Source organism: Phragmites australis, chromosome 10, assembly GCF_958298935.1.
Source record: "Phragmites australis chromosome 10, lpPhrAust1.1, whole genome shotgun sequence".
Lineage (NCBI taxonomy): Eukaryota > Viridiplantae > Streptophyta > Magnoliopsida > Poales > Poaceae > Phragmites > Phragmites australis.
In genome coordinates this window covers 1,339,809-1,365,437 of record NC_084930.1, presented here as the reverse complement: position 1 = coordinate 1,365,437, position 25,629 = coordinate 1,339,809, and the positions used below count along the sequence as shown (strand labels likewise).

The following is a 25,629-nucleotide window of genomic DNA, read 5'->3' as shown; positions in this document are numbered from 1 at the left end:
ATGCGGTTTTGCGGGCTCGCCACGAAAGTATACGGCATTCATGGCCACTCCCGGGGTAAATTTGTGTTGACCTGGGGGCCCACAGGTGATATGACCAGATCCACCCGCAACCACGTGGCAAACCACTTAGACCACCACATCCGCGAGGGAGGTTTGGAGCTACTATCACTGTATAGATTGGGGGGTCCCTGTTCTGTGGGCCCGCATCGACTATTTCTAGTTGGCAGAAGATTTTTCCCAAAGCAAGGTCCCACCGTGCGACCAATCTATGCCTTTGCGACCAGAATCCTTACCACATAAGGAAATTTCGTGACCAGCATTCATGATCGTAGGGCAAATACTCACCAAACCAGTATATTCTCATTAAATACTTTTCACTCAAGTGTCTTTTCTTCCCTAGGCACTCCACCCGGTGAGCAGGTCATGGTTAGTACAGAGGTGTAATGCCCTGTCCCGTAGTGTTAAATTCTATAGGACGGGCTCGCAGACGTGGCAGGTCGTTTCACTGGCGCATGTGCGAGGCCGGTGAGGGGACAGGTAGATCGGTTGACCGGGGTGAGGTGAGCATAGTGGTGTCTGACGGATGGGATGGCCTCATCAGTACCATCAAGGCAATAGGATCTACTTGTAATTTCACACTCTCTCTAGTATATAAAGAGAGGAAGGAATTGAGATAAAGAAGAACCAGTTCCGGAACTAGTTCCGAAATATTGATAATCAAATACATAAAATGTAGCGCTATTATCTTTTTGAAAGATTGAGCCTGAATAACTTATGTGTTCTTAAGTTCATAGCACACGCAGCTCGCAAACGTTGCCCACACGTCCCTCGACTGATACACACTAAAATCATTATCAAAAATTAACTCTCAAAAATCATAAAAAATGTGTACGTCATTTGCAATGTTATCTTCTTCACCTTATTATCTCACTGCATGCATGAAGTCACAACACTCTGTTTGCCAACTTGTTTAATGTCCCAAGCGCAGAGAAAGGCTGCGGCCAGGGATCTGGCGCTGTCCCCGACGCGACACGACGAAAAAGCTAGCTCCTCCTCCTATGGCCGATCGAGAGGGAGGGGATCAGAGGTAACATAAGACAAACCAAAAACCGGCCGGCGGTATGCCGGTTTTCTTCCGGGCGGTTTCGGTAGCCTTTCGAGGCCCTTGGACGCTTGCGACGAGCAACGTAGCGGCTTCTCTATCTTTTTCGTGCCTGCGAACGGCACGTAGCACACATTACGTACACATGCAAGAGAGAGAGAGAGAGAAGGTTGGTACATGGCAGCCACTCACTAGCCAGGTGCAGAAACAAACAAACGAAAGCAAAAGAGGAGAAGAAACAATGAGACCGATGGATGGGGCCATACAAACACACATACGTGCATGCACCACCAATGATGCGTACGTGCCAATCTTCTTCGTCACTTCATCTTCTTCGTCGTCTCGTCGATCTTGTTCACTTGTAACGTGCATGGTGAAGCCTTGTGCATTTTTTTCTAGCTTTCCGATAGTCATGCATGCATGCACTAGTGGCCGGCTCGAGTTATAAACTTATAATAGTCGACGACGATCTAGTTGCTGTACTTACACATGTTCTTCATTATTCCGTGACCATATATGCATGATGCACTCCAACTGTTTAGCGTTGAAACCGCTGGATTTCTCTACATGTGTGGCTACCCATGCCAGCAGGGTACGGTATATATGCAACGTCCTTTTCCATTTGACATTGCAAGCAGCTGAGCTAGAGATTAGCGGTTCACATATATACTCACATGACGAAGCAGTATTGGTCACCCAACTTTGGCTCATGCGGATCCATCGATCGAATATAGTAGCTAGATTCATCACCACATTTATGCATGCATACATGCGTCTCTAGTTTTAATTTCTTCATATCTATCTATGCTGCACTGAGTTTCTTAACGAAAAAGAATACGATCCATTCATGCCAAAATTGACGAGGAATATATGTTACAGCTGATTAATTCATGTCAAACTGTTTTAGGAACTGGGAGCGAGGAGGAATTTCATTTCAAGCCTTTTTCCACTTTTCAGCAAAAGGGCATAAACTTAACCGCCCCGTTCCAGAAACGGGATTACAAATTCTGCTCAAAAATTGACCTCTGCTTGTTCATTGAACCTGACAGAGATGCAATATGCGCCAGTTTAATTCTGTTCGATCTTCAGACCTTGCAAACAATAATATGGATTTATGAACATAAAACTAGCTAGCGCATGATACATACCAGAGAGAGGAGGCACAAGCAATTGATAGCAGCAACTCTACTATGTACTCTGTACATCAGGCAACGTCTCTACGGAAGTGAACATGAACCATGCACATGCCACATGTAGGTAGCTCAGCTCTTTTTCCATGCAAACTGACAGGTCAAATAAATATATTGATCAAAATTGACACGACATTGCTGTCATGTTAGCTCCCCATGCGTGCATTGTTGAAGCATGCACAGCACAGTCATGCATGCCAACTTGATGCTTGGTTCATTCATCAATTATGTTGGTGTTAACTTACCGAATTGGTCGATTATTTGATTGAACAGCAATAGGAGCCACCAACTAAATACTATAATGATCACCTGTGTACACAATGTCAGATGGAAGAAGCACTGTCGTGACAGCTGCTGCAGATTGTAGAGAGGACTGTAGGGGCATTTGGCCTGGTTTGTGTGTAGATTAATCTCAGTATGGAAGCTAGGTAACTGAATATACTATCCTTTTTTACAGAGAAAAACTCTCTTGGACTGCACAAAGACATAGTATAACAGTATCCTTTCTCCAACACAAAAATAATGCAGTGAAGATCTACCTTAATTCGAAGCCGCTTGAGGTAGAGGAGCCAAGCAAGAATATGAGCAAAAACACTCAGACTGATCAACGAAAAGGCCAGCCCCGTCTTATTTCTCCATCGGAGCACACACTCGCCGAGCGGAACTGCCGCTGTCCCTGGCCCCAAGATGACTAGCAGCCAGACCTTTTCTGAACCCCTGAAATCTGAATTGGCAGTTTGCTCTACCAATAGTCCACTACCCACAAAAAGTAGAGCAGAGCAACAAGGATGGACAGCATCATCTTACAAAGTCATGAAACTGCATGAATGGAAACTAGAAGTCACCAACATGAAAAACTTAACATTAGCAGCGTATTGTTAGTTAGCCTGTTAAGTAAGGCCTGTGCATCATGATATTCCCACTGGGCCCCTCCTTTTCTTTTCTTTTCTTTTTGCTGTGCATGATAAACTCTTCCAAGTTCATTTCTGAAGACTTGATCATACTCCTTAAAATCTGCTCCACTTGCCTCAAGTGATGAAGTCCATGAGCTGATGTGGAGGGAGGGCCATGGTGAGCAGTCAGCATCCTGATGCCACCACACAGAAAGAATCACAGGTGTACCCCCAACTCAAAAAAGCCCATGGCCATGAGAGAGAGGACACGTAGGGCTCTACAGGTGGGCCACCCTCTGCAGACTTGCATGCCAATGTATAGATGAGCAGGGGACCTCCCCTGACACGGCCGCCGCTGCTGCTGCCCCCCCAAAGCCGTTTACGATTCAGACGCATCTGTGATCTTCTGCGGCTGATATCATATCAACAGCCTAATCATTCACCCGAAATCTTATTTTGGTATGTCGGTACTCCATGGCTGAAAAGGATTGAGAGTAACTTTGTTGCGGTCAGGTCAGTAACCAATCAATAAACTCCAACCGACAGGATACACGTTTGTACAGTTTCTACTCAACTACAGAGAATCTAGTTTCAAGTATTGTCTCTACAGCACTTATACTTATATTTACTACGTTCAGAGATAGCAGACGTATTATTTTTAAGCTCGATCTTTGAAGTTGAATATTGATTAAGTTTTTTTCATAAAATATATTATTTATAGCTATCAAATATATAGTGTGAAATTATTTTAAATTGTGAATCTAGTTGTATAATTTTTATATACTTGATGTTTTTATAATTTAATTAAAGTACACAAAATTTAATTTTTTCAAAAAATATATCTACTATTTTTAACAGATAGAGCACTGTATAGTAATGTGGCCGTAGGAAGGTTACCAACAAAATAATCAACATATGCGTCACAGAATTTCATTTCATTTAACTGACAAAGAGGAGCTGACCTGACCAAAGTTTCCTCGCAGGCAAGAGTTTCTGTGCAGTGGAGCCTGGTGATTCACGAGTGTTGATGCCTTTCTCTTTAAAGTTTGTGCCCGTCCCGGAAAGATGGTTTTGGATCTTCCAAGTTCCTCCTACTTTTAGGTGATTGGTTGACCCTATAAATAATTTTAGCTCGATTGATGTATATAATTTTAAAAAAAACGTATTTATTTATCTATATGCACTATTTTAACTTGTTCTGACGGATGCAGACTGCTTCATTTACTCATGCAGACAGATCTACTTATCAGTGTTATAAAATCACATTTATACGAACAATCAATCAGAATCTTAGCTCCTGCGTCTACTCATACAATCTCAGATACAGTCAATTAAACAGAAATTCAGCTCAGCTTATCTAGACAGATACAAGTAACTAAATACTCTTCTTTTAACAAACACGACCCCACTCAACTTACTTTCTCTCAACCTGGGTATACAATATATAAGAGCAATCATCACACCCCTTACCAACTCCATCAGAATGACATGTTGGTATCTGGTACAAATTTGGTATTCGCAGCTCCCACAGGCCATGGTAACAAGTTCTGGTAAGCAATACTTATTAAGCCATGCCTTGGATTGGCATTTTTTGCTCCATGACGCACCATATCGTATATCCCCCCAGGCCCTAGCTCACTAATGAAACGAATTATAATACACACAAGAAATAAAAAGGACTGTACTCAACAGGAGAAATCCTGGACCCTATGGCTGTTATCCTGCCCTAGGGCTCACAAGTCACGATACTACAAAACCAGATTGGGAGCCTCTCTACATCCTAATGCAGTCTGCAAACCACAAATTAAGGATTCATAAGCAAAATCTAGGGATTAAACAAAAGAATGAATGGGATAAGGAGCAAGTGAGAAGGCGGGCATGATTCCTTTGCAATCCCATCCGTCCCTAGGGGCTAGGGGCTAGGGGCTAGGCCGCTCCTCCCTCCCTAATCAAAACCCAACTCAACCAACCTTAATACCACTGTTCACCATTTATCACAGGGAATAATTGTCCCCCATATATTAATCCCCTCCTCTCACCACACCAGAGCTCACAAGCCACAGCACTTGCTCTTGGTCTTGAAGGAGAGAGGAGTTCCACAGGGCGGGCAAGCAAGAGGAGAGGCTGCAAGCAAGGAGGAGATGGAGCTGGACGAGCAGGCCTTCTTGGAGGAGATCCTCTCCCTGAAGAGGGACGCGTGGGAGTGCAATGCCATGGGGGACTTCTTCTCCCCGGCGGCGGCCGCCATGGACTGTTCCTTCCAAGAACGCCACCAGCCGCCGCCCACTATCAGCGTCCTCCCCACCTTCACGGCTTCCTACGACCAGCCGCAGCCGGGGTTCGACTGCCTCAGCGAGGTATACGGCGCCGCCGCGTTCGGCGGCCCCAATGACGGCGGCTACGGCGGCGATATGGGGTTTCTTGATGTCATCGAGCCCAAGGCGCCCCTGGTGGAGGTCAGCGGCCTTGGGGTCTGCAAGGTGGAGCCCGGGCTGGCGGAGAGCGCCGGCGCGGCGCTGCCGGCGCCGGCGTCGAAGAAGAAGAGGGTGGAGGGCATGCCGTCCAAGAACCTGATGGCCGAGCGCCGCCGCCGCAAGCGCCTCAACGACCGCCTCTCCATGCTCCGCTCCGTCGTGCCCAAGATCAGCAAGGTAAGAAAAAGGAGGAAAAATCGCTTCTTTCTTTTCCCTTGTGGGGACAAAGAACAAACAATCTAAGCACAACAACAGAGTGTTGCAGCTGATGAAATGTGCCTTCTTGGTTGTGATGGGTAGATGGACAGGACATCGATCCTCGGCGACACTATCGACTACATGAAGGAGCTGCTGGAGAGGATCAAGCTGCTGCAGCAAGGGATCGACCAGCAGCTGCAGGAGGAGACGCCGGGCATGCTCAGCGTGTTCCGGGAGCTGAACCCCAACGAGATGGTCACCAGGAACACCCCCAAGGTCAAGCCATTTACTAAATTAATCTGGTGCATCAGGTGAATGCTGGGAACGTGACACTGAGACGCAGTTGATTTTGGTGCGCTGCAGTTCGACGTGGAGAGGAAGGAGGGCGGCGAGACCCGGGTGGAGATCTACTGCGCGGCGAAGCCCGGGCTGCTGCTGTCGACGGTGAGCACGCTCGACACGCTGGGGCTCGACATCCAGCAGGCCGTCGTCAGCTGCTTCAACGACTTCGGCATGCACGCCTCCTGCTCCGAGGTATCTTTCGTTCTCTACGCCTACCCATTCATTACACCATGCTCGTTTCTTGAACTGCAACTTGGAGGCGACAAGTTTGTTTCTTGATTGATTGGCGACAGCCTGATTATTTCGGCTGCGCAGATGCAGAGGGATAGGATCAGCGCAGACGTGATAAAGCAGGAGCTGTTCAAGAACGCCGGCTATGGAGGAGGCTGCTTGTAGAGAGGACTGGAGGAGGACGAAGGAGAGCAGCAATAAATTAAGCAGTAGTGGTAGCAGTAGCAGCAGCAGTGAGTAGAAGAAGCAGGGCAGGAGTTAAAAGGCAGAGGCAGATTTGGGAGGCCTTTTTGCAATCTATCTCCCCATCATAACCAACCATGTGGAGTATGTAGTACTCTATCATCACAGCTGTGATGAATCTTCTCCGATTAACAACAAAGCTTGCTGCCTTTTTAATGATTGATCAGTTCTGCTTTTCGCACCCCCATTTTTTTTATTGTTCCTCAGCTCTGTTCATGGTTGTATCAAGGCAATGTATGTTGGAAATGAATGTCCAGTTGAGTCTGTGATTTAGCCGTGGCTGTTTGCGTTGCCAATGGGAGGCGCAGCTTGATCAATGTGTTACCACTAGAGGCTCACCACAAGCTTGTGCTCCTCTCTTTTGGCTGTCACATGCTACTACTATGTCTGAAGCTGTCCAATTTGACCCGAGCTGATTCCGGCCGCCTAATAAATCAACACAAAGCGAAGAGGTGAACCCAACCCCCAAAGCTACATCCATCTTTACCGATCACTATCAGAAGAGATTGATGCGGGCGCTGATCGAGACTCAGAACTTTGTTTCTTCTTCTCTCCCTCCGGGTTGCTTTCTTGCTTGCACGAATTCCTTTTTTCTAAGATGTGGGAAAGATTTCACCACCTAAGCGGATCAACGGGCCTTGTCTTATCTCTTGGCCTTCTCCTCAGCACAGCCTCTGGGGAGAGGTTGGGGACCAATTAACAAGCAGCCTCTGGGTTGGGTCTCTCTCGTTGGCAGGAGAGGAGAGGAGAGGAGACCCCGGCCCCGGGTATACATCATTGACCCCTAATTTATAGTACTGTCTGTCTAATCAGGCAGACAAAGATGGTGCTTAGCCGTCCGTCTGCTACCCTGAATTTCTAATGCCCCAACCTAATTCCTAAAGCAGCGGCATCTTCAGCAAATCTTATTAGTTTTGTAGCAAGCAACCACACTTGCACATCTCGTCCACTGGGAATGTGTGGTTTTTCTGCAGCAGGCTCGTGCACTCAACCTTGTAAAGTTGGTCAATCTAAACTCCAAAGTTTGTAGTTTTCTTGTCGACTCCCAGACCACAACAACCATCGTTGCTTCCCGTAATGATATGAAAGATGGGAATGCCAGGTTTGCAATCAACACTCCAGTGGGGTTGAGAAAGAAAGATGAGAATGCCAGGCTAATGAAGGTGCTCAAAGGAGCAGTTACCGTTCATCTTGAGGCTGCCGGCGAGAGACGGCCTGGTCCTCTCCTCCGATCACTGCACGGTTCCATCCGCTGGGCGGGTGTGCCGAGTGGGATCGGTCGGGCCCGCATAGCATATTAAGCGCTGACACGGCTACTGTTCCGTTCGTGCAATGATGAGCATCAGCCACTGCCCGGTCTCGACCCTTTCATGGTGATCTCCTGCGCGGTCGCTTCGCGGGGTGCCTCCCTGGCCTTCGCCACCTCACCACCGGGGCATGGCCATGGATGACCCGCGCAGGAAGGGCCAGCAGGGGCGTTCCTAATCCCTCCTCTCTCTCTCTCTCTCTCTCCACTCCGGGGCTCCACCTGTAAAAGGTTCCAGCCCATGCTCAACAGGCAGATCCACTGACATTGCCGGCATACTACAAGGGTGCACGTATCTGCTCAATACTGCATACTACAGCTTCAATATAAGTTATTACTACATCTAAAACATCTAAAACGTATACAATGTTACAATTCAGAGACACAAAATAGCAGACATCTGAGACACGGCGTCCTAAACCTATTCGCTTGGTCTTGCCTCTTCTCCATTTACGTACAGCATGGATCCAAGTATTTTATGCTGCTGGAGTCAGTAAATCACCTTGGTTTGGTAAATCAAATGGGATCAAGCATTTATAACGCCACCGGTCTTGACACAGCACTCAAGATTTTATGCTAATACTAAGAATTTATACTAGTAATACCTGGATAGCCCAAAATGCCAGGAGCATGTTCAGTACGAAGCAATAATAGGTAGATCAGGGATAAGGCAGATGTGGGGCTAAGAACAAAGCGCCACTTTCTCCCTAAAGTTCCTGTCTGCCTCTTGCAAGTCATCATGCATAAATACATAGTAGTTAGCTAGGGGAAGGAAGGACCTGTTAGAACCAAGGCATCCACCAGATGTACATCTTGCCGAGGTTGCCGAGGGAGACTGCTTCCGCGATCAGGCGGCGCGCCTGGCCTTCCACGGAGAGTGGCAGGGATGGACTGGCCTTAACACCGACGACAACTCCCTGGAGCCTTGCTTTGATGTTAGTAATAGCCCTCTGGGTGTTTGGTAACAAGAAACAGTTTAGAATATCCATGTGGTTAGTTTAGCCATATCAAACACACACCCAATGCCCTTGATGCATATTCATACCTGTGCGTGTGGGTTCTGGACTTCGCCTCCACTAGATTTGTGAGATTTCGTCCACTCTACTAGTGGATCATGGATAAAGGTCTCAAGAACAGTCATGAGAGTCTCCTTGTGAGTTCTGAGAACCGATAGAGTGATTTCACAAACCTTAAGAAAGACGCCTTCATATCCAGTGATGCCCAAGCCATCAATCATGTTCTGCAGTTAGACCATGTTATAGGTTAGATTTCGCATAGCTTGTAAAACCACCGACAAGAAATTAGGATACAGGCTTCACTACTTACTTGTGTAAGCCTAAATGGCACCACCTCAGGCTTATCAAGTTGCAAGCCCCTATCAAATAAGCAGCTAAAATCCACATGAACACAGTCCCCAGTTGTCGAATCGAAAAGGATGTTTTCACCATGCCTGTCACCAAGCCCAACAATGTGCCCAACCATCGACCAAACTGCGGTGGTATGTGCATATGCCACTCTGGCACGAAACCATGCAGCTGGTTCAGAGAATGTTGTCAAGAACCATTTGTGGAAAACTGGAGGAAACATTGGAAGGATTTTAGTCTTCAGCATCTCATCATCAGGTATTTTGCCATGGAATACGTCATATATCTTCTTGATTTGTGGATTTGTTTTCAACCTATCAAACTTCCCACAAGTAATGTAGATGTCCTGAAGAATATGCCGAAGACCGTGAGTATTGCGCACCCATTCTACCATTCCACAATCTTCTGTAAGTGGTACCACTGCAAAGGTTCTGATATAAAGTTTTCTCCTGCGGCTCTCGGGGACTTTGGAGAGGAGACGGTTGATCATTGCATTGAACTCCATCATGCGTGAGTCTTTCCTAAGGTCATCCTTTGGTTTGCATAGAAATGGGCGAGCAACACCATCGCTTCCAAGGAAAACAACCTGAATTTTAAAATGGTCATGCTTGTCAGTTACTACCAGTCTAGTAAGTATGGCTATGGTTAACTCCGATACTTCTCAAATTAGGAAGAATGAATGCACATCACACAACCCAAACTTTTATTAAAAGTGGCAAAGACCCTTGATAACTCCAATACCAAATTAAACAATGACTTGTACCCACATTAGCCGCAACATATACCATCCAACAAAATTCAGAATGACTTTTGATGTAAATTTAGGGCCTGATTGGTTGGTAACTAAGGCTGCCACACCTAAGGTTAGTCAGCCATAGTTTTCTTAGTCAGTGTTTGGCTACTGCCACAATTCCAGCTTGCCTAACTTCTTGGTTTCCTGGCCCACTCGTCATAGAAACATTTTTTTGCCAAAGCTTGCCTAAGGTTAGTCGGTCATTTTTCTTGCCACAGAAGTTTTATGGCAAAGCTAGCTACCAACCAAACGGGCCCTTAGTTTGCCTAAGACAGTTGCTGCTCCTCGTACAAATGTAAATCAAGCAAGGCAATATTAGACATACCTTCTTTGGTTTCTGAAGGGAGGAAAGAATTTCTGCATCATCGGCTATCCCAGCTATAGTAGGATGCTCAGAAACTGAAAAAGGGTGAAAACCAGACTGATCTGGCATATTTGTATCATATGATGGCAGAGTCACAGTTAAAGCATGCTGGACAGGTAAGATAATTCCTAGTGGCATCATTCTTTTCAAGGAACTGAACTCTGTTGAGATATTTATTGTTCTCGCCTTCGGCTGCCCTGGATGAAAGCAGAGCTTAATAAGATGGTCTATCAGAGAAGGAAATTGAGTGAACAGTGAACTGTTTTCACTCCCACGCCGACATCCTTTCTTCGCTGATTGTAATATTTCTGCAGCAGCATCTCGTCTTGCAGCAACTGTTGACTTTGACACTGCAGCCATCATCCAAAGAGCTTGTTGAGGGTATTCCCGTAAAATAGATGTGATGATGCATTTGACAATTCTGACAACTTCAACATTTTGGTGACAGATACGGGAGATCAACTGAGACAGCACAGTAAGCCACTGATATGTTGGTAGATCCTTCAAGCAGCCACGCATGAGGCTTAACACCTGCAATGGGCTGATTAAGTCCCTTAAACAGAATGGTTTTAAAAAAAATGAAAATAGGTTTTACCTTTCCGTGAGTATCTTTCATTCGTTTATCGGAGGAATATCCATCACGGATGTAAATGCTTCCAAATTCGAACCAAAGAGTAAGCATTCGAGGTAGTGCTTGAAAAAGATTCTTGTGGCCTTTGTGAAGTGCTTTTGCATAAAACATTAAGACTGAAAAAAGCATATCCCACCAAGGCTTCTCTTTCTCTTCGGCTGCTCTGCTTACAGAGCTAGAAGAGCTTGGAGGGACAGGTCCAGCTCCACAAGCAATTTTCTCATCTTCTTGCCGTTTCCTAGCATCAACAAGCAAATCATCAGCAAACTTTGCCATGCAGAAAAAGCCCTTTTCCCACTTGGGCTGCAATTCTGTTACTCTGTTATAGAGATATTTGATATCCGCACTCTGTTTTTGCCCAGTATAGTGGATCCATCTAGTATACAGAAGAAGGGTTTTAGACACATCTGGATTCTGTTTTGATGCTTGTGTTGCAGAGATAGGTGCATTTGGCAAAGCAAGAGAGAGGCTAGAAAGAGATGAAAGGACAGCACTTCCCAAAACTTCTGCAGGCATGTTGAGAAGTGTTTGCTGAAGTTCAGCTATAGCGCTATCAGACTTCCGTGTATTCCAGAGATACTTTGCCTTCTCAATGTGAGCATTAGGAGCCCCTGAAGCATCTGCTTCCAGTATTGCAAGGTGGGCTGTCTCGTAATGACCAGCCAGACGACAGAGCTTAGCATACTGAAGCCAGCAGTTCCCGACCTGAGCATCCATCTGACTCTGACTAAAAACCATCCTCCGGAGAGCAAGTAAAGGCTCCCTTGTCCACAGAGATGGTTGTGTACATCTCAGACGGTTATCCCAATCCTTTGTTAACTTCAGAAACTTTGGATCGTCTACACCGAATGACTTATCAAGAAATGACTCATCTCCCAACAGGGAGTTGAAGTCTTCCAACTCGCGCAACATATGTAGCTTCACAACATAAGGATACGCACGCATATACGAGTCCATACCTGCTGCAGCCAAAGGTACAAGCAACGCTTGCTTGGATTGGGCAATTTTTTCAGAAACCATAAACTGATCTTTGATCATCATGGCTTTGAATATCTTAGCAAGATCCATGTCAAAAGAAGCATTGTTCTCATAACTGTTGAACACCAGACCTTTATCGGTCCCGGTCAGATACTCATCCATGAGATCCCATCTCCCTAATCGCCAAGCTGCTTGCACTCCCTGCATGCACCAAGTTTTCTTATACTCAGGTATACTACACACCAAACCGTCCACATGTGCGATCATAGCTTGAAGGTGGCACATGTTTAGCAAACAATTGAGAACATTAGAATGTCTATGGACAGAAGTAGGTTCCATCTGCAAGGCCTGTTCACATAAGGTTAGAACTTCAGCCCAGTTTCCAGTTTTCTCATTGATGATAAGCTGATCTTGTAGGCTTGATGATTTCCTCAGGTTAGCTAAACCTAGGAGGCCATCAGGTTCATCCAATCCTCCATATATTTCCATCAGAAAAGATATGTCATCATCTGAAAAGGTGCCACTACACTCTGCAGCTGGATTGGAGGACCCAGAGTTTTCCCGGACATGAGATTCAAAATACATGAGAGCACGGGCATGAGCTTGACATCTAAGCGAGGCCCTAGCTAGAGTAACTTTAGGTATAGCAGCCAGCAACTCAGTGACATTGCTGCACTGCACCAGCATTTGTTCTTGGCCATAATCAGAATATGATTCATCTTTTAGTTTACCTCCATGCTTTCCAGCCATGGCATAACTAGACTGGGACAGAGCAATTTGTTGTTTGAGGTCATCAACCCATTGCCCAAGATTATCAAGTAGAGTGAAGATGGCTTGAATACAGACCTCACTCTGTCCCCATGTAATTCCATGAACGGCAGCTCCACTACTTTCAGAAGCAGCTGCATTGAGCGCACACATGATTTCCTCCGTAATGCTTTGACGAGCCTCTGGGGTACCATAGCAAACAACATTTAAGACCATGTAAGGTAGGAGATAGATCGCAGTTGGCATGTCATGCCGAACAATTCCACGGCATGCACTAAAAATATCAGAACGGGATCCAGTTGCATGTGATGTCAACTTTCTAATCCAATTATATATCCACCTCCGAAAAGACATTGTTGGGCGGTATATTGGGCCGACTAAAGCAGAATCAGTCATGTTAGGAAGATGAAATCTTGACGTTAAGCACGGGGCAATTATTTCCTTGACATAGTTTGAAAAACGGCCCCACAACTTCTGGCCCCTGTAGCTCATCTCACAATAACTTGATTCCTTCGTATCGTCTTCATTAGGTGACGATTGGCAACCTGCCAATTTTAGTAGCTCTTGAATAGCCAAGGCAGCAGAATCTTGCACTGTAGTGTCAGCAGCAGCTCTGAATGCCCTTGCAAGATGCTTGTGGATCAACTCAAATATAAGATCATCATCTGAACATTCTATCTTAAAGCGCTCACAAGAAATTACCTTAAACTTAGCAGGATCAACTGCACCCAGTGCACCAAGACAATCTGCACAAACTAGTTTTAGTCTCTGGCCAACAACAGTCCTTGATTGCTCTGCACACCCTTTAAGTAAAGCCATAATTAAAGAGCTTATTACATCCAAATCAGCAACATCTTCACCAATGATGAGAGCAGTAATATCCTCCCTTCTAGCATTGAATAACTTACTCAACTCACAAGCTACCATGTACCTTACATTTAAGCTCTCATGGTTAAGACCATCAACAGCATCCTTCAGATGATCTTGCAACGTCATTAGCCCTCTAGCTTCCTGTATTACTTTATTTACTTCTGATAAAGATGGTAAGCTAGGCAACAGTGGTAATTCACGTATATGTTGCTTTAGCAAGATCTTGTTTTTCACAACAAGTTCTTCTAGGATTTCAACAATTTTGTTCAAGTGCACAGAAGGGCATCCTCTGAACTTTTCCAAAGATGGAATGAAAGCAGCTACAACTTGGGACATAACATACTTGATACTATTAGGCGATACTTCAGCCAATTGCTTTATGAAAAAATGTAATACATCAAGACCATCAATCTGAAGAGCTTCCTTATCAATGGCAAAAATCAACAGAACCATAATCTTTGGTGCATGTGTACCCAAATAAGGGCCCATCATCTCAACTAATTTCTTTATTCGCTGGAGAGCTTGTTTTTGAAGCTTCATGACATCAGAATGAAGCATCTTCTTGTCAATGCTATTGAGGAGGCGGACAAAATCATTCCTCAAAAACTCAGGAAGAGTGTCATTGCCTGTCAAAATTCTAGCAATATTTTGAATTGTTGGCGAAATTCTTGCTGTCCTGAAAATTAACATTTCAATAGTACTCATTATAAAACTGTTCCTAATGAAAAGAGATGCATATCTAATGAAAAGAAGAATCACCTTATATCCGTCTCAATCTGATCAGATTCCCCAGGAAAACATACAATTTCGTCAAGCAGTGTTGGCAAAGCAGCTGCAAATATCTCCTTGCTATCAGTTCCTGTCTCAGTCTTATAAAATTGTAGAACAGATTGTAAATGCTGCCCATTTTCGTAAAAAAGAGCAAAGCAGAGAACTTTAGGCAACAGATTTACGATCAGTGGTACTAGTTCAGTGTTTAGATGGCATGCCAGTTCACGCAGAGTAATAACAGCTTGGTCATTGTTTGGGCGCGACACGATAAGCCTTGGTATAACTGATGGAACCATTCTCTTAATCAGCTCTTCAGTCTTAATCCCTAAAACATCCTCAGCGAAATTTTTAATCACTATGGGACGAGTCACAAGTATAGATGACAGATAGTTATATAAATTATCTCTAACATGCAAGTATTTCGAGAGGAAGAGATCCAGTCCTCCTTTGAAACAGTAAGTGCAGCATCTGAGAATTAATCTTAATGTGGCCATCCTTATGATGGAATTGTGGTTGTCAAGTTGACCAATAAGTAATACAAATGAGCAGAAGAAAACTTCTCCATGAATATCACTAGCTTTCGTAATTGTACCAATTGATTCCAGAAGCGTCAGAAGAATCTGAGAGTCTTCAGCTTCAGTTAAAGCAAACTTTATTTTGTCCATGAATTTAAGTTCTTTAGTCCCTCCATTCATTCCTGGTCCATCAGAGAACAAAATATCCGAAACATTCTTTTCCAAGAAGCAGCAAACTACACCAGAAAATGCTTCCCTGACAGCTTTCATTTCATGAAGTAGTAGAAAATCAACACATTGAACCCATTGCATTCTCGTCTCAAGCAAAACCTGTTTGTTAGAATGCCTCAATATTCGTGGCAGAACTTCAACCACGGAAACTATAGATTCTTCGGAAGTCTCTGCATAGAGAAACTTGAAGAAAAGACAGTGGGCCTTGGAGGTGTTAATTTTGAAGTCAATATTCTCAACTTGTAACAACGCAATGTCCATGATAGAAATTTGCTCCTCATTGTGCACAGTTCTCCTGACATCACATCGAGGACACCAGAAACCTCCCAAGAGAAGATCTAATGTTGAGACTGGTTGTTCAGAGTTCTTGTCCAAGAACAGCTTGCAATGGTTCCCCACATTGTCAGTGTAATCAGTGGTTCCATTTAAACAAGATAGAAAACCAAGTGAAAAAGCAATGCTTTTCCCCACTTTCTCGAGTCCTAAAGCACCCACTGACCTGAAGCAAGCAAACAAGTCAACTTGAGGCTGTCATATTTTGCAGATCTAAGCCAAAAAAGCAAAAACGAAAAAAAAAGAAGCTAGAAGATGTTATATGCGCATCAGAATAACCTTCTGCCCTCTTCCTAAATAGATGCCCTTCTAGGATCTTGCACAACAAAAGAAACGCTTATTTAAAACCCGCATTAGGTTACTTATCAATCCGGTGATGTTGTGAATTACTCTAGTCCATAGTAGTAAATGACCTTGGTAAATAAGGAAGATATGGTAAAATATCATCTTGAAATCATGGAATTAGTAATTACATGTATTTTAGAACTAAATTGAAAACTATAATGGCATGTATGATGTAATGAAGAACGTAATGAAGAACGAATAAAATATTTCTCAACACGGCAGTGCCTTAAATATGGTAACCATAGCCCAACCAGCATTTCACTGTTGCATTTATTACAAAGCTTAAACTGGATAAGTATGCCTAATCTAAAATCATGAAAGCAGAAGCATGTCCACTCACTCAAGTTTCTTAAACATTGCTCCAATCATCATTGGACCAGAGTACAACACAATGATGGGTAATGACATAATAGCCTCGTTTTGAATCTCGGCAGTTCCATTATGGATGGCCAAATCAAGGGCTTCAAGATCACATCCAGAATTCTGTTTATTGCCAATCTTAGCAATGACTTGCATCAAAAGGCATTTTATCTTGTTGTCTGAACAAGTTTGAGTGACAAAATGACCATCATCCCAAATCAGTTTCAGCAAGCTGATGAGATCAGCATATATTGGAGTACTATCATCAATCAATGTGTGTCCAGGAAGGTAGACTGCACAGACATTCAGACAGAAAAGTGTAAACTACTAAAGTCATATAAGCTTAATCTGTGGTCGCGGTGCGGAGCAGTACAGTGCTTATTTTTAAAGTTGTTAAAAAGCAGATCAGGGAAATCTTGCATTCTGTTTGGAAAAGCAGACTGATTTAGACATATTATGTTTTTCATTGATTCTTACTCTCACATTCCACTTATTTGTTCTGTTTTTTGGAACATAACAGTATCTCTGTCTGCAACTTGGTTTCGAATAAATAATAGCCAAAGAATAAAATACCCAAAACGGATTAAACCAAACGGAATTATCATAATCCAACGCAATGCCGATCGGAATCTTACAGGATTAGCCTAAGCTACGAAACAAGGTCCTGCAAAAGTAGGAAGTATACCAAACTTTAAAGGGGTTATAAACAATTTGCACATATTTATAGCTCTGTCTAAACAAATCAACCTGAAATTTCAAATACACTTCATAAGCAAATCACAGCTCACAAGGTCCAAAACGCAAAATGCTGCTAAACTAAAGACAGCAGTAGTGGAAGGAAGGCTCACATTGGAGAAGCATCACAGTATGAAGAGCTTCAAAATATAGTGATATGTCAAAGGAAAACATATTTCTTTTGGTTGCCTGCATCATTCAACAATTTTTAGGAGGCACAGTTAGAAAGTAATTACAACCTAAATAAATTAACATTCAGGTCTCTGATTTTTTATGTCTACCTGTGTGTGAATCCAAGAAATCCAGGAAAGAACTTGCTTAGAAATTCTAGTAAATAGACTTGTCTTCGGATAAACACATAACGAAATACACAGCAGACTAAGCACCTCTATAGCAGTTTCAGGGTCCAATGGATAAGCCTCATGATTATCAGGTGATAGGCACTTAATAAGTGAATTTAAAGACAGTTGAAGGGCGTAACCATAATCCTTTTCTAGTTCCCATCCAATGCCAGCAGAAAATCTTGATTCATTGATCTTCTGACGTTTGGCAAGAATGTTTTCATCATTCTGTGCTATTCTTTTCTGGCCAACTTTTAGTAAGTCAAAATCTTCAAAATTTGCCTTAGGGCTGCTTCGACCATCACCATCATCCAGAGTAAAAAAATTCTGACCAAATTTGTCAACAACCACTCGAATGCATTCGATCAATTTGCTGCAAGGTTTCGGCAAGTAAAGCAGCTTCAGAAGGATTTCTGGTTTACATACTTGTGGGGAGCAGAGTTCAATTATCCTCTTGTATGCAGTGTACATTGCAACCTGCAAAGGGTTAGCAGTTAGTACATGGAAGTACGCGCAGAACCTGGGAAAATCAAGTTGGTCATTTAACCTGAAGCTCTGCACTCTTGCTGGTCTGTACCACTCTTGGAAAAACATTTACAATATCAGCAGCTGTAGATTCAACAATATAACCAGGACATGAAGAATGCAGTGCACGAAGACATGCTCCCATTGAAAAGTCATAATCTGCATCTCTGCATAAAGCAAGATAAAGTATAATGGTATGTGACAATGTATAAAATAATAATGAGCGGAAAATACATCCTATGTTTTTCAGGTGAAAATATAACCTTCGTTATAAGGTACACCTTCCTATTCCATATATAAGTCATTTTAGACTTGTGCACGAGAAGTCAGGAATTACAGTAGTAGACAAAATTACCATGTTGCCCTTCAAGGCCTCAATCATTACCATACTAGTATTTTTCTTCCCTTTAAATGCAACTAATTATGAATTGTCTCGATCACTCCCCATGAGGAGATTAGAATAGTGTTTATTTAGCATGGGCATAATAGGACTAAACATGGAGCAAATCCCAAAATTGCAGTAGGGTAACATTCTTGTAAGAATAAAGATAAAGAGTACGTAAATCCATGACCAAAAACACGTGCAAATTATAATCCAGCATTACAATTTTGCACCCAACATTTCATCCAAGATCTAACCTATCTCTATCAGAATGAGTGCAGTGATTTCAACTAGAAGCAGAAATAATGAACAGAAGTATACCTGATATCAGAAAGTTCGGTAACGTCCTGGCTCAAGATGCATGTAATTGAACGAATAATGTTTTCCATAGGAAGAATCTCAACAGTCATCACTGTGGCAACAATACGTGCAAAATCAAAGCAAACCTGTTGCACCAGATTGATCACCAGTGTGTCAAAGGTATAACAAAAAACTATAAAAAATCATGAAGGCTCAACTAAAAGTGTTAGACACCAACCTTGTGCAGAGATCCATCCCAATAGCAGAGAATAGAACAAGCAGCGGAAACAAATGACATGTTAACAAGCCCATCAACATACAAGGTTCCATCTGTAAGGCACTTGTTAACTAGTTTAATCAGCGAAGTGGCAAATGGACGCCATCTTGCATCACCTGTCAGATCAACCAGCACGCCAGGTCCATTCATAGGCTGACAACTGACTGGGAGCTCGCTAAAAATCCCAGGTGAGTTCAATATATCTGAGAAGGATCCGCATAGGCATTTAACTAAAAATCTTCCAGGAGGCACACCACTAGGACTCTCATCATGCATTGATGCCACATACAGTACATCTGTTGGATTTGGATGTCAAGTTCAAACCCTTTCTGCATAAGTTAACTAATTGACTTGTACAATTATTCATGGACTGTAATTAAATTTAAGAGGAACAAAACACACACCTTCTACTGCAACCATGGCATCCAGGAAAAACTGTCTGTAGGCCTCTCGGTCACCTGTGCGGAGAACCGAGAGAAGATTCCAAAGTGCATTGAATATAAGCTCATGCCTCGACCTGCAGCATGAAGACACAGCATATATGTAAACAACAGGTGGCGCGCAAAGCAAGTGAAATACCCTGTTGCGCCACTTAGGTAACAGTATTATAGCGAATTCCTTCCAAGGGCTACAAGAATATTGACCCACATTAAACTTCTAGTTCTCATTATACCTTGAAGACTTCACAGATAGCAGACTTAAACAGTTAGCCTAAATAGGCCATTTTTCCACTACAACAAGTAACCTAAAATTATCGTTATGTCCGGTTGCAGGTAGCTTGATATTCTGGTAACTTGATACACAGGTAGCCGGCTGCACTAGTGAGTAGTGACCATCTGCACCTTAGGCCTGAACCACACATTATCAGCAAAACCCATCCCACGTTTGGATGTGAACGAGTATCAAATGGACAATAAGCAATAACGCTGCATACCAAACGAGATACAATTGTCTACAGTTTAGGAAAAGTATGGAACCAAGTGGGGAATGTCAACACACGGTCGCAATGAAATAGCACGGCCATACCACCACCGCTGCTTACCAGTTGATAGTATGGTAGTAATAGATGCCGCCACAATCAAATCGCGCAACCACAGATCCAAGCAACCTTTAGTGTGAGGAGCGATTGGACTAGGGTTTTGAGGATGGAAAGGGGGGGAGGAATGAAGGAGGAACTACCTGAAATTGGGGTCAGCGAGGAAGGGGAGGATGCGGCCAATGACGCTGATGACGTCAGCGGCGCGACCCTGGTAGAAGACCCCCGGGAACTTGAGCGCCGTGTAGGCGACCAGCCTCAGCACCGCGGTGACTTCCCTGAGTTCCCTCTCGGTGGCTGCACCTCGCACGCGCGACCACGCAAGCGGTCAGCTCAATCGGCTCTTTGCAATCGGCGAGAGGAGAATGCGGAGGGAGGGAGCGGCGACTGACCGGTGGCGGAGGGGACGACGTAGTCGCGGAGGAGATTGGGGAGGACCTCGCGGAGCTTGACCTCGAGGTGCGCGGAGGCGGGCGCGGAGGCGGAGGCGGAGGCGGTGGAGGAGGAGGCGGCGATGAGCTCGCGGAGCTCGTTGATGAGGGTGAAGCGGGTGGCCATGGCCGGGGGGCGGGGCGGAAGGGTTCGGCCGCCTGCGCTGCCGCTCCTTTTTTCCCTCCTTAATTTCGAATGGAATCGGAGGAGACTTTTTTTCCCCCTCAAGTGGAGGAAAATTTTGAGAAGGGGTTTGGCGAGTCCTACGGATGAGAACGGATGCACTCGTGTCTCATCGAGTCTCGCTCTTAGGGTTCTCACATACGATACGATAGGTGTGACAGTTCGACAGATTTGACATTTTTTTCAAGATAAATGGGTGAGTATAAGTATAGATTATAGGTTTTAACTTGCGTTTGAAAGAGATACGTGGTGAGTGCGTATGTATTATGGAGTATTTAGGTGAGTTTAGATACTACAATTTATACTTTAAGAGTTTATTAAAAAATAAGAATATTTTATATTTTCATATTTTTTAATTACAAAATTATAAATATATATATATTTAAAAAATGTAAATCTAGACTTGTCCAGTTGAAAGATGATAGATTTAAAAATAAATAATAATATTGTGTTTAATACTCTCAAATTTTAAAATACTATAGAAATAGTAATGAAACAAATCTAAAAAAATTATATGACGTAGAGGATACTATCTTCTAGCTCTATAAAAATTTTAAGACAAAAATATGATTTGTACAATAAGAGAAAAAAAAAATTTAGGGATCTATCACCCCTCCGGTGGATAGATTTGCATATATTTGTAATTTTTTATTTAAAAAATAAAAAAGTTCTGGAGTGGAGTGCGTTGGCGGTCACTGTGCTGCAGTTATAGCCTTCCATTCCAGCTTGGTTGGGAATTTGTCGGTTGGGCCGTAAATAAGGCTCAATTTCAAATGCATATGCAAATTGGGCTTTCTTTAGGGCTAAAACTCAATTTGGTCAAGCAAACGGTTTACTTCTTCTTAATTTGAAAATTTAACACTTTGCCTGCTTAATTTAATTGGATCATATCTAAAATAATTCTATGAGGAAAGTACACCGGCGGCCTCCATGACCTTTTTTTCGGTTCTATGTCGTAAAACTTTTTAAGTGGTGCACTGCAAGTCTATACCCTTTCGCTAGCCTCTGGGAGCCGATGTTGTCATGCCAACATGGAAGTACATTTTTCACATGTGCCCTTCAAGTATTTTGCTTAGGCACATGTCTCTAACCTAATCTCCACTCTCACTCTCTCACTAACCCTCTCGCTCGCCACTGCCTATCGTACCATCGTTAGCCTGCCACCGCCTTCCTCCATAACCGATTCGGCTCATCCGTTAGGCGTAGGGGCAAGGCAAATCTCCCCACTATCTTTGAGCTTCCTTGTGTTTTTGTGTAGAGGGATGGGTCGGGTTGTGATTTTTGGCTCTGGGAAGAGGACTACTTTAAGTACCTAAAGGCGATTGGGGAGCTTGATAGTGATGCTTGTGGTACTGCAGATGCTTGTGGTAGTCGTCGACAGGCGTCAATGACAGAGCCATTTTGTGGGCAAAAACTTGTTAATTATAGGAAGCATTTCAATTTCGTTGCAAAAGAAGAAGAACTATCAAATTTGATAGCCAGAGCAATGGCACGGTTAGGTTTAGGAAAGGAAATTGCATGGATTCTGAGGGCAATTGTAGTTGTGTGTGTGTGTTATTGTTGTTTGGTTTGGTGTTGTTGGTTTGCCTTCAACTAAATAACTGAAGTAGCAATGGCAATGGTATTTATTGTTGGTTAAGTGTTTTGAAATGCATGTAACTGGCGTTTTGAACTAAAATGAATGTATCTGGTGTTTTGAACTAAAATGCAATCCAAGTTGCCTGCAACCATGTGTTCCAATTGATCTGTGATGAATAACATATAGTAAACAGATGATAAAGTGTGCATAATATCCAAAAATGTGGTAATTTTACTGATCTGCATAGTGTATAACATACATATTTTGAATACTGAAACATAAGATTTCAGGTCATCCATCTGGAGCACTTGACCTAATTTAACTTAACTAAACTATAACTTTGCTAACTAACATAGCCTATTACATATCAAGCAGCCAGAGATGTTTGTTGGGACTAAAAGAGCAAAAGCGCTGCACAAAAATGTTGACCACCCAGATTCAGATGCAACTCATTTCTTCTTCTTGACAAATACAATCTTCTTAGGTGGTATAGCTCTAGCCTTGCGCTTGGCAACCCTGGCTTTCCCCTCCTTCGATGCAGTTATAGGTGGCACATGTCTTGCTTATAGTCGATTAGTCATGATGAAAACAGAATCTGGAAAAGGTTGAGACATCATTTCCATTCTGCTATTATGGGATGCTTGCAGGATCCATGTGTTCAAACAGTTACAATGTGCATAAGTGTGAATTGGGTGCACTCATGCAGTATTTGTATTGCCTGTCCTTGCATCTCAGACAGCATGTTGTTGCTTAGTTGAGACAGAAGTTGCCTTGTTGGAGGCTCAGACATTATGGGCTCCTATAACAACATTATTAGTTGGTACTAAGCATTGAACAAACACAAAGAAAAGAAGTAAGTTTGTGTACCTGGGTGATAACAGGTTCCTCGACATCTTAAACTTCTTCACTAGCATGTGTAGCTCTCCTCTGTAGTTGTAACTTTGGCCTCATACTAGCTTTCTTCAAATCACAGCTCGTACTGTTGTGGCCATTGCCTCCATAATATATGCAGTTCATATCCCATTCCTTGACAGTGTGGGTCCATTTTCCCCTTGTTTCTCGTATGGTTGCTTCCTTCTAGACTTGGGTGGCCTACCAACCTTCTTGTCATATGATGGAGGAAGCACTTCTGGTCCATTAACTTTTTCCCAAGCGCTATTGTCTCTACATGACCAGATGTTATGTCTATATGCTTTGAGGTATGACTTTGTGGAGTAGCATTAAGAGATCACCGACTCTGCACTTATCCTTTCATGTCTTAAGCATGCAATAGCACCTTATATAGTCACAAGTATTGCTTGTAATGTCCACAATGTACTGAAAGTTCCTCTTCTGCACCAGAAATATAGCTTTGCCAGAAGGCAATGCATAACAAGTGTTCACCAGCTCTGCATTCTTCTGCACTTTCTTCCTAATCTTTGGATAGATAAGGCCAGTACAAACCTCACCTACCTCTTTCTCCTTATTGTAATGTCTGGTCATAAGCTACCCCTTGATCCTTTCCAACATGATTAGCATAGGCATCTATCTTGCTTCTAAGATATAGCTATTAAAGACTTCACAACTATTATTTAACAAGATATCACACTTAGGAAATGTGTTGAAAAACACTCTTACCCATGTACTTGGAGCCATTTTCTCCAACCACTCATATGCTTCGTAGTTTAGAGCCCTCATTTGGTCCATGTTCTTGTTTCACTCCACAATTGAGCTAGACCTTGCAAAAGCCCAGAGTTGATTCTTCATGTTCTCACCTTTGAGCTGTTGCTGAAAGTTTGAATAAAGATGTCTCACACAAAATCTGTGTTCATAATTAGGGAAGATTTGCTGCATAGCTGGAATTAGACCCTATCAAGACATATAAGGAAATTAATTGGTAGTATAGGCATGCACTGCTGTAATAAAAAAGGACAAAAGTGAAGACTATATTACATTATGTTTGTCAGTCATGACAGTCCATGGATAAGTATTATCAATGCCAAATTCTTGTTTCAATGCCTGAAGAAATCATTTCCATGAACCCAATCGCTCAACCTCAACAACACCTATTACAATTGGGTAGATACAATCATTGGGATCAAACCCAATTGCAGTCAACAACTATCCACCAAACTTTGTCTTTATGTGGCTACCATCTAAGCATATAAGTGATATGCAACTGGATAGGAAACCCCTTTTGCATGTATCTAATGGCATATACAAAGTACGGAATCTTAGACCAATCAGGTTTAGAAAGAATGTACTGCTTGGATTACACCTCCTTACCTCTTGTTCATAGTCCCACAACTTGTTGTACTGCTTAACCTCATCCCCATGTATCTATTTCATTGCCAGCCTTCTAGCTCTAGCAAGCTTGCTCCTAGATGGTGTTACATTTCAATCTTTTTTAACAGCCATAGCAAGGTTTGTAAGGGACATCTTGCCATCTACTCTGAAGATCTCCAAGTACTTCTAAGCTAGCCAAGTGGATGTGCATATCTTCATAATCCATTTCTTCTAGTAGTTGTGGTCACCCATGTATGTCTTCAACATCAAACCATTGCAGCTACTATCATATGAAGCATATAGGTTCCATGGACATCCTTGTTCACAATGTGTCCTTAGCCTTTTCTTTTCATTCCTTAGCATCTTGATATTCACCCTATGTTTCAGGCTGTATTCAGTGATTGCCTTCCTAATAAGCTCAACGAAGAAAATATCATTCCAATCTTGAATATAGGATTGTTCATGTCCTCTGCTTTGAATTATTTAAACTTAAATTTAGGTTCACCTTCCGCATCAGAGTCTAGCAATTCAAGGCCTTTCTCATCAGTAGATAGCTCCTCTCAATCCTTGTTCACTTTATAATCTTCATCCATATTGTCCACAAATAGATCATCATCTTCTTGCTATAACTCATAGTCACTATTAACGAAATCAGGGTCACTGTCACTGTCTTCACTTGTACTGTCAGCCTCTACCTCAACTCATTGTTCAAATCTCCTTGACCTGATATTGTCATAGAAAACAAGAGGCTTCTCATCAACCTTCTCCTCAATAATGATTACCTTCTTTGGGTTGAAAGCCTTAGGCAATGTAGAAATTGGGTTTGCTACAATATCATTCTAATTCAAGCCTGCAATATTATCATCATGATCCAAATATATAACAAAATTCTTGATCTTTTCCACAATAGATGTCATAACAAGTGTATCTGCATCATTGACAATTATCCTCACACCATCTGCAAGAATCTTCCCCAGAGGCAATCAATATGTCTTCAAATATTGACTCTTCTCGTACCCAAATTTAGCAACAAAATCATCTATCCACAATGGTGACCAACTAACTCTCACAGTGATCGAACCAATCCACTTTCTCATCTATGTAAGCCTGGTTCCCACCTTGATCGACAAATAACCCACCACGATGATATTCAACAGAAAACACATCATTCCTAGGACCTACCAGACCAAATCCACAATAATATAAGACCAAAACCTCAAGATCAATTTCTTAGCAACATCCTCTCCAGACCAAGAATATACACATCTACAA

The 25,629-nt window shown here is 42.9% G+C and overlaps 2 protein-coding genes across 4 annotated transcripts; one reads left to right on the top strand and one right to left on the bottom strand.

The window, feature by feature from the left end:
- Positions 1-2,265: 2,265 nt before the first annotated feature.
- On the bottom strand, positions 2,266-20,596 carry LOC133931229 (serine/threonine-protein kinase ATR). 3 transcript variants are annotated; one of them, XR_009911860.1, is made up of 17 exons: positions 20,291-20,595; positions 20,042-20,195; positions 19,267-19,379; positions 18,824-19,158; positions 18,607-18,731; positions 17,926-18,070; positions 17,319-17,855; positions 17,151-17,226; positions 16,283-16,595; positions 14,507-15,763; positions 11,096-14,423; positions 10,462-11,031; positions 9,306-9,929; positions 9,025-9,219; positions 8,759-8,929; positions 4,148-4,300; positions 2,266-3,663 (listed from the first exon to the last, which is right to left on the bottom strand). XR_009911860.1 is itself a non-coding variant. In XM_062378068.1 (16 exons), exons 1-15 carry the CDS (start codon positions 20,454-20,456, stop codon positions 8,762-8,764), a joined length of 8,106 nt encoding a protein of 2,701 aa, XP_062234052.1. In that variant the 5' UTR covers positions 20,457-20,596; the 3' UTR covers positions 2,266-3,663; positions 8,759-8,761. The 3 variants fall into 3 exon arrangements, 2 of the variants coding, with proteins under 2 accessions (XP_062234052.1, XP_062234051.1); XM_062378068.1 differs by lacking the exon at positions 4,148-4,300 and having other exon boundaries at positions 20,291-20,596; XM_062378067.1 differs by lacking the exons at positions 2,266-3,663; positions 4,148-4,300 and having other exon boundaries at positions 8,549-8,929.
- Positions 5,072-6,946, top strand: LOC133931231 (transcription factor bHLH93-like). The gene is made up of 4 exons (XM_062378069.1): positions 5,072-5,836; positions 5,960-6,133; positions 6,221-6,391; positions 6,515-6,946. Exons 1-4 carry the CDS (start codon positions 5,327-5,329, stop codon positions 6,593-6,595), a joined length of 936 nt encoding a protein of 311 aa, XP_062234053.1. The 5' UTR covers positions 5,072-5,326; the 3' UTR covers positions 6,596-6,946.
- Positions 20,597-25,629: the final 5,033 nt, after the last annotated feature.

What these genes read in the sequence shown, in the direction of transcription:
- LOC133931229 (XM_062378068.1), bottom strand. Translation starts at nt 20,456, where the DNA reads ATGGCCACCCGCTTCACCCTCATCAACGAGCTCCGCGAGCTCATCGCC. An exon ending in TGAAAGATACTCACGGAAAG is followed by an intron (nt 11,032 to 11,095) that starts GTAAAACCTATT and finishes AGCCCATTGCAG; the next exon opens with GTGTTAAGCCTCATGCGTGG. An exon ending in TGCCATTTAGGCTTACACAA is followed by an intron (nt 9,220 to 9,305) that starts GTAAGTAGTGAA and finishes GTCTAACTGCAG; the next exon opens with AACATGATTGATGGCTTGGG.
- LOC133931231 (XM_062378069.1), top strand. Translation starts at nt 5,327, where the DNA reads ATGGAGCTGGACGAGCAGGCCTTCTTGGAGGAGATCCTCTCCCTGAAG. An exon ending in TCACCAGGAACACCCCCAAG is followed by an intron (nt 6,134 to 6,220) that starts GTCAAGCCATTT and finishes GGTGCGCTGCAG; the next exon opens with TTCGACGTGGAGAGGAAGGA. An exon ending in TGCACGCCTCCTGCTCCGAG is followed by an intron (nt 6,392 to 6,514) that starts GTATCTTTCGTT and finishes TCGGCTGCGCAG; the next exon opens with ATGCAGAGGGATAGGATCAG.